The 12860-nt window shown below is 47.7% G+C and overlaps 1 protein-coding gene across 1 annotated transcript; it reads left to right on the top strand.

The window, feature by feature from the left end:
- Positions 1–2148: 2148 nt before the first annotated feature.
- LOC138799949 (pancreatic lipase-related protein 2-like) lies at positions 2149–10338 on the top strand. The gene is made up of 11 exons (XM_069981753.1): positions 2149–2316; positions 4772–4897; positions 5201–5335; positions 5419–5527; positions 6519–6638; positions 7096–7215; positions 8391–8509; positions 8656–8782; positions 9011–9122; positions 9413–9580; positions 10257–10338. Exons 1-11 carry the CDS (start codon positions 2149–2151, stop codon positions 10336–10338), a joined length of 1386 nt encoding a protein of 461 aa, XP_069837854.1.
- The last annotated feature ends 2522 nt before the right edge of the window (positions 10339–12860 follow it).

Here is a 12860-nt window from a genome sequence, read left to right as displayed (position 1 = left end):
AGTACAGGTATATAGAGTACAGGTTTGTACAGTAAAGAAATAAAGAGTACAGGTGTATATAAGGTACATACAGTACAGGTATATAGTATAGGCATATAGAATACAGGTACATAGAGTACAGGTATATAGAATACAGGTATACAGAGTACAGGTATGTAGAATACAGGTATATAGAGTACAGGTACATAGAATACAGGTATATGGAGTACAGGTACATAGAATACAGGTATATAGAGTACCAGTAGAGTATATACATACCTAATCTCTCCTTTTATGTATCTCAGGTGACTTGCCCTTCTATACACAATATACTTGTACCCAGTATGAGCTTCCCCGACCCCCAGTATATAAGCCATAGCGGATCCGTCACAGCTCCATCCCAGAATTTATAAGAAATCCGGAAAAGAAAAGAATGAAAAAACAGAGATGAGAAAAAATATTGACGTGTTTTTAAAAAAATGAGCGTGTGTTTCATCAGGGGAAGAGATGGAAAGAAGAAGAAGGTGGCTGCCTATAGTGTCTGAAGCGGCCTGGATCCAGACTGACAGCTCTGGGCGGCCGGCGCTGTCCTCATGCGGTGGTTTTATTCATCACCCACCATCATTTTTTTTTAAATTATTTATCTTTTTATTTATCTCCGTCTTTTGCTCCTATTTCCCTTATATCACATTATATCGCAGCTCTGTGACCGACATCAGGGGAGAGAAGAGCGAGATCAGCACCTCCCCTCATCACAGCGCCACCTAGAGGCAGGGTATATCTTATCCCACAGCCTCTCACATGGATTGTGTTACTTGTGTCCAATAGGATAATAAAAATTTTTTTTTAAAAAGTGCAAATGATCAGTGTGTGGAAGACGGACAGCTGTCCATCTCCGGGCCGGATTTACTGGTTTGTGAAGAATTATCTGTTCTGCAATGATTGACCTCTGACCCCGTTATTATTAGGATCCTTTCCAGCCCTGACGCCCCTCCCATGTGAGGACTATATGAGGGCGACCACCCTGGCCCCCAGCTGGAGTCCACTACAAGGCAGGTGAGTTAGAGCCCCTCCGGATGTCTCTCTGTACAGTCCGCCATCTCATATAACCCTCGTGCGTCTCCTCGGCAGATAATGGTCATCCTCCCTGTTCTCTGTGCGCTCTCCGTTCTTAAAGGTGAGTGATGAGATTGTTATATTACAGATGTATAATCCACACAGAGCTGTATAGGTACCTGAGGGACGTTGCTTAGGGTTGAAGGGGACGTTCATTGTGCTGTGAATTCAGGGCCGGCTCCAGGTTTTTGCAGGCCCTCGGGTGACAGAGCCTCAGCGGGCCCCTCATCCATCCATCATGCACCCATCATCCACACACTATGCACAATCACTAACACCACCAACACATTACTGACACAGACAGTGACTGACACTGAGGACACTGACTGACACAGACACTGACTGACTGACACTGAGGACACTGAATAACACAGACACTGACTGACATTGACACACTGTAAGGTAGAGGACCTTCGGGTCATGTGATCAGGTCCTTCATGTTTTTCTCTCTCTATGGATTTTCCCCCATAGCTGCCCAATCTTCCTTCTAATTTTCTTCCTCCTCCTCCTCCTCTTCTGCTTCCTCCCTTCTATCTTCTTCATCTTACACTTCTTCTCCCTTTTCTCCTCTTCCTCCTCTTCCTCCTTTCACTTCCATCTTTGCCCGAAAATAACATAAAATATGAAGGAAACTAATCAGAAAATACTATCTCATGAACTCAACAGAAGGAGTAGTTATTGTTTGGGGATTGATTTGGTGATTTGCTGGTTTGGTCACCAGTAAAATGGGCAGAAATACACAGTGTGAACAAGGTCTAAGCAAAACTACAGTCCATGCAGGTCTACAAGGTCTGTCATGCTGGGATTTGTAGTTCAGCACATGAGAAAAGGGGAGTGATTTTACTATATAGAAACTTTATTACACAGGCAGGAACACATAGATAAATCAATAGAAGATAGATAGATAGATAGATAGATAGATAGATAGATAGATAGATAGATAGGAGATAGATAGATAGATAGATAGACAAACATATAGATAGGAGATAGATAGATAGATAGATAGACAAACATATAGATAGGAGATAGATAGATAGATAGAATGGCTAATGTATGTTTCCTGTGTTAGCGGAGGTGTGCTATGACCGGCTGGGGTGCTTCACAAACCATTACCCATGGGCTGGGACCCTACAGAGATGTGTAAGCCGCTTACCCTGGGCTCCAGAGAAGATCAACACCCGCTTCCTGCTCTACACCAGGGACAATGTGAACTCCTATCAGGTCAGTTTATTCTACTTAAAGGACAACTGCGGCCAAAAGTATTTTTTAATATGTTATTACTTATGGAAAGTTAGACAAATTCCTAATGTACATTAATTATGGGAAAAGCACATATACTGCTATTTCCCTTAATTTAGTAGATCAGGGAGTCTTCAAATTCTCTCAAAAATCGTGACGTCACGAATCAGGTGTAATTCCTATGGAGTGTCCAGCAGGGGGCGAAGAATATGTAAAAGTCTATGGCACTGTATTGAAGTATATGGAAGAGTCGTTAATGTAAAAACTACCCTTTATTGATGGACTATGTTTATGGATGGACTATGTTTATGGAATAATTTGGGGAGCAAATGGAGGGCACTGAGCAGGGAGGGAGAGAGGTGCCGGTGCATCTAACTACCTCCCCCCTCCTCCCTGCTTGGTGCAGTGGGACAGATAGACACTACTACTCCCATCATCTGCTCATAGTATGAGCAGATGATGGTAGAGTAGTACCAGGGAGATCCCCATCACCAAGCCCCCCCCCCTCATCCTACATCCCAACCACCCGCTCCACCCCACACAGCAGCCGCCACTTCTGCACAGCCACCGCCGGTAACCTCACCCATAGTAACAGATCTGGTCCCCATCACCAACCCCCAGCCTCCCCCACTGCCGCATGTCCGTTCATTTCCCTTCTGTCCCGGACTGCCAGCTCAGTGCCAATTGGGTCAATATAATCCTGTATAACAGAGGAACGGCACAAAGTTGTTGTTTCTCTCCTTCTGGCGGACCTGGCACCTTTGTGCATTACGCAGATACATCAGTGTATCACACAGATCACAGAGTGCCAGGTCTAGTAGCACAGTCCCCGGGCCTGCACACCCAGGTGTAGCCAACCCCTCAAAATTACCCAAGAGTGAGGATCAATGTAGTATTTCGGCTTTACCTGCACTTTGATCCACTACAGACAGTCCAGTCAGCTGAAGGACGTCCTGACTTAAAACGTAGGCAAGGTTTATCCCTGTTGTGGTAGTAACCACACTTTGGGCTCCGGCAACGTATACTGCTGTGAAAGGAAAACAAACTAGCTAGAGCTCCTCACTACAGGGAGCTTTGTGTGAGAGACCGGGACTTGTCTCCCATTGGTGGGAACTTTCTGGAAGAGGCCAAATTCTACCATCTGATCTGAGTTGTAGTGTTATGTGGTACCCCGCTCAAGGATTGGCCAGCTAACACGTCACATAGCAATGGAATGACAAAACATAAACAGGTGCAGAGATAGAGCACCTTCACCTACAGCTGTGCTACATACATAGGAAGCAGGGAGACACCAAGTGGTGGGAGCAGTAAAGTGCAGGCCTTCAGCCCCGAGCATACCTTGCACTGGTAGCTGGTAGAGATGTGTGGCGGGATGTACAGTATGGAGAGATGTGTGCCGGGATGTATGTATGATGTGTGCCGGGATGTATGGAGAGATGTGTGCCGGGATGTATGGAGAGATGTGTGCCGGGATGTATGTAGATATGTGCCGGGATGTATGGAGAGATGTGTGTCGGGATGTACAGTATGGAGAGATGTATGCTGGGATGTATGGAGAGATGTGTGCTGGGATGTATGGAGAGATGTGCGCCGGGATGTATGTAGATATGTGCCGGGATGTATGGAGAGATGTGTGCTGGGATGTATGTAGATATGTGCTGGGATGTATGGAGAGATGTGTGCCGGGATGTTCGGAGAGATGTGTGCCGGGATGTATGGAGAGATTTGGGCCGGAATGTATGGAGAGATGTGTGACGGGATGTATGTAAAGATGTGTGCTGGGATGTATGGAGAGATGTGTGCTGGGATGTATGTAGATATGTGCTGGGATGTATGGAGAGATGTGTGCCGGGATGTTCGGAGAGATGTGTGCCGGGATGTATGGAGAGATTTGGGCCGGAATGTATGGAGAGATGTGTGACGGGATGTATGTAAAGATGTGTGCCAAGATGTATGGAGAGATGTGTGCTGGGATGTATGGAGAGATGTGTGCCGGGATGTATGGAGAAATGTGTGCCGGGATGTATGGAGAGATGTGTGCCGGGATGTTCGGAGAGATGTGTGCCGGGATGTACGGAGAGATGTGTGCCGGGATGTTCGGAGAGATGTGTGCCGGGATGTACGGAGAGATGTGTGCCGGGATGTACGGAGAGATGTGTGCCGGGATGTATGTATGATGTGTGCCGGGATGAATGGAGAGATATGTGCCGGGATGTATGTATGATGTGTGCTGGGATGTATGGAGAGATGTGTGTCGGGATGTATGGAGAGATGTGTGTCGGGATGTATGGAGAGATGTGTGCCGGGATGTAAGGAAAGATGTGCTCCGGGATGTATGGAGAGATGTGTGCCCCTACATAAATCCATGCACACACACTATATATACTGTTTTGTTTATGGCCGATGTTGTTGACCGTTTCCATTGTCTCCATTGCAGAAACTCAGCGCCATTAATACCACTACAATCTCTAAATCTAATTTTCAACCAAATCGCAAGACTCGCTTCATTATCCATGGATTCTTAGACAATGGGAAGAAAAGCTGGATGGTGGACATGTGCCAGGTGGGTCCCAGACATGAGGAGTTGTAAGGGTTGGTCGTGTGCTTAGAGGTCCCCCCCCTCTCCACCATTAGAGGTAAGAAATAAGTGGAAATTATAGGGGACCCCAGAGCCACATATAGGGCCACATTACAGGGGACCCCAGAGCCATATATAGGGCCACATTACAGGGGACCCCAGAGCCACATTAAAGGGGACCCCAGAGCCACATATAGAGCCACATATAGGGCCACATTATAGGGGACCCCAGAGCCACATATAGGGCCACATTCTCTCACGTCTCACCATGTTCTCTGCTATTACCAGGCCATGTTACAGGTGGAGAACGTCAATTGTATCTGTGTTGACTGGAAGGGCGGCTCGCGGGCTCTCTACACCCAGGCGGCCAATAACATCCGTGTGGTGGGGGCAGAAGTCGCCTATTTCATTAAAACTCTTAAGGTAAGACCCCGGGCTGACCCCATGTACAATCTCATGGAGTCACCTCTCATGTTTTACCATCTGATTGATCTTTTGCTTTACAGGAATTATATAACTACCCCCCGTCTAATGTTCACCTCATCGGGCACAGTCTGGGGGCGCACGCTGCTGGCGAGGCTGGGAAACGACATCCAGGAATCAGAAGGATAACTGGTGGGTGTGGAGAAGAGTCGCTTCCTGGTGGACGGGTTATCTATAGAAATGCGGATAACATGGTCAGCCCCAGGGAAAGACCTGGATGTAGTCACTCAGTTACTGTGCTCGGCCATAGAAGTGGTCTGGGCGCAGATACACCAGCAGCTTTGAAACCCTTGTGTGAATGATTCCTTAACGGAGAATTCCAACGAAACAAAAAAATGTCAGGAAGGCAGGGGGTGTGGGAACATAACAAACAAAGTATACGTATCTATCCTTGTGCCCTGTAGGGCCGCTCCTGGGTCTCGCTGACAGCCGCCTGCCTCATCAGTCAGCTGCAACATCACATGCCTGACTGATGGATTGCCCGCTCAGCCAATCGGTGACTTGGATGGAACACTGCCGGCAATCACTGACTGGCTGAGCGGGCAATCCATCACTCGGTTATGTGACATTGCCAGGTACGTGACATATCCGGATACCAGACAAAAATGACAGCTGACGACCGTCAGAGAGACCTGGGATTGGCACTCCAGGGGGCACGGTATAGGTAAATCATTTTGCCATTTGTCCTTTTTTTGTTTCACAAGACTTCTTACAAGTTTTATTTTTGGTACACTAATTGTCGTGTAAAAGCAGATCTGAGAGGTCACTTTTGATCACACTTTCTTGGACACCAACCCTGTTGCCACTTCTGTGCAGTTTTAACCTTCCATTGGGGCTAATAGTTATCTCCCATTGGCATAGCCAACAACCAGGCTCAGAATAGTAACATCTCACAGAGAATTCCACGGCCATTACAGTGCTCCGGCCACACTCTCCCCAGATATATCTCCTGATCACATTGGGTCTCAGCAGTGAGTACTCTTTAAATCCCCTAAGTCCTGTACGCACGGTGACAGAATTATTCTGATTGGTTGCCATGAGATCCAACCCACAGCACAGGTAAGGAAGTGTTCTGAGAATCATATCAAGCTGCTAATGTCTATCCTCCTGATCCTTCACACAGGACTGGACCCCGCGGAGCCGTACTTCCAGGGCACCCCTCCTGAGGTCAGACTGGATCCCTCCGATGCTCTTCTCGTTGATGCCATTCACACAGATACATTGCCAACTATACTTAAACTAGGTAAGAGAACAACACAGTGACTCCACCAGCAGAATAGTGAGCACAGCTCTGGAGTATAAGGGGTCACTATTAGTAGTGAGGTACCGCAAGGATCAGTTTTGGTGTGTAACTGTTACTATTAGGATACCACAGGAGGCAGTATTTAACTGTTCTTATGGTCACATGACCTTCAGAGGAGTGGTTTCATAACCAATCATAGAGCCAGCCCACAGAGAGCCGACTGGTGGGTGTGTCCTGACACTATTTGCTTGTATCTCCATGGGCTCAGTGATCTGTCATTGGTGGAGGGGCTTTTATCATCATCATGTTTGTTTATGTGTCACTAAAGGAACATCCCACAGGTTCCTTTCCTTTACGACACCACCACCTACACACACTAGCAGACGACCGGTGTAGAGAGTGAGCCCAGCTCTTCCTAAACAGTAATTACAATGTTCATTGTACTCAGGTACCGGAGGATACGGGATAAGTCAGACGGTCGGTCATCTGGATTTCTTTCCAAATGGAGGGAAAAAAATGCCGGGATGTAAGAAGAGTCAGGTCATCAGTCATGTGAAACCTGATGACATCATACCAAGTAATTATAGAAATCAATATATTGTCTATAGATGATGTAAGATGACATGGAGGATGGGGGGCAACATGGAGGATAAGGGGGGGGGGGGGATGGAGACCATCAGATGGGAGGACATGGGATAATATAAAGGATGTTTGGTGATGAGGAGGATTTGGCATGATATTGAGGACGTGGGATTGTATGAAGAACGTTGGGTCATATGGAGGATGTGGGATAACATGGAGGACATGGGGTGACAGGGGGCCGGGACTAACATGAAGGATTTAGGGTGACATACTGATAAGTAGTATATAGGAGGACATGGAAGATATAGTATAAAATGTAGATCAGGGGATGATATGGTGGACATGGGATGACATGGAGGACATGGGATAATATGGAAGACATGGGATGATATGGAGATCATGGGATGATATGGAGGACATGGGATGATATGGAGGACATGGGATGATATGGAGGACATGGGATGATATGGTGGACATGGGATGATATGGAGGACATGGGATGATATGGTGGATATGGAATGATATGGAGGACATGGGATGATATGGAGGACATGGGATGATATGGAGGACATGGGATGATATGGAGGACATGGGATAATATGGAAGACATGGGATGATATGGAGATCATGGGATGATATGGAGGACATGGGATGATATGGAGGACATGGGATGATATGGAGGACATGGGATGATATGGTGGACATGGGATGATATGGAGGACATGGGATATGGTGGATATGGAATGATATGGAGGACATGGGATGATATGGAGGACATGGGATGATATGGTGGACATGGGATGATATGGAGGACATGGGATGATATGGTGGATATGGGATGATATGGAGGACATGGGATTATATGGAGGACATGGGATGATATGGTGGACATGGGATGATATGGAGGACATGGGATGATATGGCGGACATGGGATAATATGGAAGACATGGAATGATATGGTGGATATGGGAGGATATGGTGGACATGGGATGATATGGAGGACATGAGATGATATGGTGGATATGAGATGAGAAAGAACTTGGAAAGTGGAGGACATCTGATGATATGGAGGACATGGAACATGGAAGTATGTGGGATGATATAGAGTTTCCTACATGGATAACATCTGCAGTATACAGTATGTACAAATCATTTTATCTTTTTCTTAGCAATCGATGACTTAGCCGCCTGCAATCACTTGCGGAGCTACATGTATTACACTGAGAGTATCCTCACCCCCGATGGCTTCATTGGATTCCCGAGCTCTTCCTATGAGGCCTTTACAGCAGTAAGTTAGAGAATATGTACGGCCCATATCATTCCCCATCAGATATAACACAGAGCGCCCACTGGGGTGGTGGAGCTGGATTACTACAGATGATATAATGATGGTGGGTTACCTCTTGTATACAGTAAATGTCTTCTTTTCCTCAGGGTGTGGGGTTCCCGTGTCCCAATGGCGGCTGCCCAAGGATGGGACACTACGCTGATAAATACAAAGGAATCACCCCCAAAGGGCAGATATTTTACCTAAACACGGGAGATCAGAAAACATTTTCTCGTAAGATATTTTGTGGTTTTTACTTGAAATATGATATACGGCTCTTTCCTTCCCATTGTTGACATCTTGTTGTCTAGGTTACCAACCACCACTCTGCTCTTAAAGCAGTGGTCAGGCTGTTCAGCTCACTCAGCAGTGAACAGGACTCCGCCCGGATTAACCCCCTAATGTATCTGCTGACAACGTTTTCCAACACTGATGACTCTGTGATTCCTGTTTGTCTCTTAGGCTGGAGATACAAGGTGACCGTCCGGGTTGCTGGGAGCATCGTTATTTGGGGAAACCTTGCTGTGTCTATACAGGGATCTAATGGAACCATCCCGGACTACACCGTATACAGGTACATAATCACTGCACCGTACGACCAACACCACCGCACCCAACTATCCTGACCAGAGGGGTCTTACTGTGATGGGCAGAATGTGGTGGTCATGCTCTATTACTACCTGGACTCTCACAGGGCCCCCGGCCAATCATAATATTCTGTATGTATCAATACGTAACATAAGGGGGGTTATGCTCCAGGGTCCTGATCCATCTCTATAAAGGCCCCCATATTGTTTACATCCCAGTATGGGGGGGCTATGTCTCATCTCCAGTGATATATTAACCCCTTATTTTCTCCCACAGCGGTCTCATTACATCAGACAGAAAGTACTCAGCTTTTATAGACGCAAAGGTCAATATGGGATCCATCTCTAGGGTGACATTCATCTGGCGCAGTAAGACGTTCAATGTTTTGCAGAAGAAACTGGGTGCCTCCACCGTGACCGTACAGTTCGGGAAGGACGGCGCAGTGTAAGTGTGGGGGGCTATATACACATTGTGGAGCTGACCAGTCACCCTGGATCCCCCCTCACACACCATGAGTTAGGCCATAGTCAGAGGTCCCCGGCTTACCCCTTGCCTCCCGACAGAGAACACAGAAACGCGAGGCGGTATCATACATGTTTCTGTGTACGGGGAGGACGGGAGAGATAACCGACAGCTCATCCATCAATCTTAAGTATCACTCCTGGCACCATGACTAGAGAGATGACATCTCCAATTATACATACACCATATACAGCCAAGGGTTGTCCCCTGACGCTCAATATACTCATATACTGAAGGATCCTGGTAGCAATATACATTACCCAAAATTAAAAGCTGCCAAGAGACCACCACCGATTAAGGAGTTAGCCTCAACGTGTTTCCCCAAATAATGGGGGTTCATCAGGGGACTAACCCTGGACAATATATAGAATAATTCTCAGGTGATATATTATTATGGTGCTGTATAGAACAGAATTCTGAGGCCTGAAATAAGAACCTGTCTAAAAGTGACATGTCAGGCGCTGTACTGTGCTGGTTGCCTGGTGTTTCACTGCTGCAGCTTGTCCGGTCTATGGCGGCTGTACTTTGCACCAGGTCTGTGATCAGGCGGCTCCGCAGCTTCTACCACACACATCACCTCTCTGTTCTCTCTCTACAGGAGATCATTCTGCGACAAAGCGACCGTGTCGGACAGAACTCGCCAGGTCCTCAGCCCCTGCTCCTCTCCACTGCGCGTATAATGATACTTAGATGCAGCAGAGCTGAGTTAGTCACTGGACATAACCTATAGCGATATCTGATGTGTTACATAGGACTGCAGGTGACAAAATGCTGATGCTATTAGATCCGGGATAAGGAGACACCTGGTACCGTTCATATGTCCAGCTGTGCTTCCCGGAGGAGGCAAAATGCTGCTCTGGAATTAAGTGCGCTTTATAAATAAATAATAATAATAATATAATAATAATAATAATAATAATTAATAATAATAATTCTCTGGTACAAGGAGTCACAGAGGCTTTTCCAAGCTATCAAACAGTTGCTTGATTGACACCTGGAAGCGGAGTCCCAAGCAGGCTCAGGTATAGGAGGGGGAGGGAGGAGGTGTTACAGCAGGATCAGGGATGGGAGGAGGAGGAGGGAGGAGGTGTTACAGAAGGATCAGGGATGGGAGGGGGAGGGAGGAGATGTTACAGCAGGATCAGTGATGGGAGGGGGAGAGAGGCGGTGTTATAGCAGGATCAGGGACGGGAGGGGGAGAGAGGAGGTGTTACAGCAGGATCAGGGATGAGAGGGGGAGGGAGGAGATGTTACAGCAGGATCAGGGATGGGAGGAGGAGGTGTTACAGCAGGATCAGCTATAGGGGGGGGGAGGTGTTACAGAGGATCAAGGATGGGAGGGAGGAGGTGTTACAGAAGGATCAGGGATGGGAGGGGGAGGAAGGAGGTGTTACAGCAGGATCAGCTATAGGGGGGGGAGGTGTTACAGAGGATCAAGGATGGGAGGGAGGAGGTGTTACAGAAGGATCAGGGATGGGAGGGGGAGGGAGGAGGTGTTACAGTAGGATCAGGGATGGGAGGGGGAGGGAGGAGGTGTTACAGTAGGATCAGGGATGGGAGGGGGAGGCAGGAGGTGTTACAGAAGGATCAGGGATGGGAGGGGGAGGGAGGAGGTGTTACAGTAGGATCAGGGATGGGAGGGGGAGGAGGTATTACAGCTTGCTGCAGGTCAGGAGCTTGGGAAAGCCTCTGACTCTTCTTACTATATAATAAAAGCATGTTCCTATGTTCTGGAAGCACAGACTGATATATGACAGGTACCATGTGTCTCCTTGTCCTTGCAGTATCTAACACTGTCAGTGGGTCGGAACTTCAATTGAAATAAAGGGATTCCATTTAAGTATATAAAATGTCTTCTATTTTCAGGGGAAAGGGTGGGATTGGAAAAAAGCAATTTTGCAATGTTTTTCTTTTTGCCTATATGTGATTGTTTGTTTTTTACCCTTAATAAAATTAATTTTTATAAAAATTTCAAATATTAGTTTCATAATTGTATTAATTTCTTATATTTAGTTACCAAAGCAGCATTGTTGGCTGCCAGTATTATTCTCCATCCAGCAGTCAGTAGCAACATGTACGGGGATTACTGCCAGGGACTGACTCCTCTACCGGGTGTGCGGCATGTACGGGGATTACTGCCAGGGACTGACTCCTCTAGCGGCTGTGCGGCATGTACGGGGATTACTGCCAAGGACTGACTCCTCTAGCGGCTGTGCGGCATGTACGGGGATTACTGCCAGGAACTGACTCCTCTAGCGGCTGTGCGGCATGTACGGGGATTACTGCCAGGGGCTGACTCACACATTATAACCCAATACTAACCCCCCCCCCCCGCCCCCCGCCCCAATGCTGTTCCCAATAAACACTGCCTGCCTCTCCTCCCTGCTGGCCCCAATAAACATAATGTTTGGTCCCTTGCTGCACAGAGGATGTCAGGAGAGGAGGGGGCTGATCTTATAGGGGAGGTCACAGCAGCACAGAGGATGTCAGGAGAGGAGGGGGCTGATCTTATAGGGGAGGTCACAGCAGCACAGAGGATGTCAGGAGAGGAGGGTGCTGATCTTATAGGGGAAGTCACAGCAGCACAGAGGATGTCAGGAGAGGAGGGTGCTAATCTTATAGGAGAGGTCCGAGCAGCATAGAGGATGTCAGGAGGGGAGGGTGCTGATCTTATAGGGGAGGTCACAGCAGCACAGAGGATGTCAGGAGAGGAGGGTGCTGATCTTATAGGGGAGGTCACAGCAGCACAGAGGATGTCAGGAAAGGAGGGTGCTGATCTATAGGAGAGGTCCGAGCAGCACAGAGGATGTCAGGAGAGGAGGGCGCTGATCTAATAGGGAAGGGTCACAGCAGCACAGAGGATGTCAGGAGAGGAGGGTGCTAATCCTATAGGAGATGGTCCCCCTCTTCCCCCCTTATAGATGGTCCCCCTCTTCCCCCCTTATAGATGGTCACCCTCTTCCCCCCTTATAGATGGTCCCCCTCTTCCCTCCTTATAGATGGTCCCCCTCTTCCCCCCTTATAGATGGTCCCCCTCTTCCCCCCTTATAGATGGTCCCCCTCTTCCCCCCCTTATAGATGGTCCCCCTCTCCCCCCCTTATAGATGGTCCCCCTCTTCCCTCCTTATAGATGGTCCCCTTCTTCCCTCTTCCCCCCCTTATAGATGGTCCCCCTCTTCCCTCCATATAGCTGGTCCCCCTC

The sequence above is a fragment of the Dendropsophus ebraccatus genome, chromosome 8 (assembly GCF_027789765.1).
Source record: "Dendropsophus ebraccatus isolate aDenEbr1 chromosome 8, aDenEbr1.pat, whole genome shotgun sequence".
NCBI lineage: Eukaryota > Metazoa > Chordata > Amphibia > Anura > Hylidae > Dendropsophus > Dendropsophus ebraccatus.
This window is presented reverse-complemented; position numbering and strand designations above follow the sequence as displayed.

Excerpts from the sequence above, each read along its gene's own strand:
- LOC138799949 (XM_069981753.1), top strand. The coding sequence starts at position 2,149 with ATGTTTCCTGTGTTAGCGGAGGTGTGCTATGACCGGCTGGGGTGCTTC. Across the intron at positions 7,216-8,390 it reads ACCTGATGACATCATACCAA|CAATCGATGACTTAGCCGCC; the intron begins GTAATTATAGAA and ends TCTTTTTCTTAG. Across the intron at positions 8,510-8,655 it reads CCTATGAGGCCTTTACAGCA|GGTGTGGGGTTCCCGTGTCC; the intron begins GTAAGTTAGAGA and ends TCTTTTCCTCAG.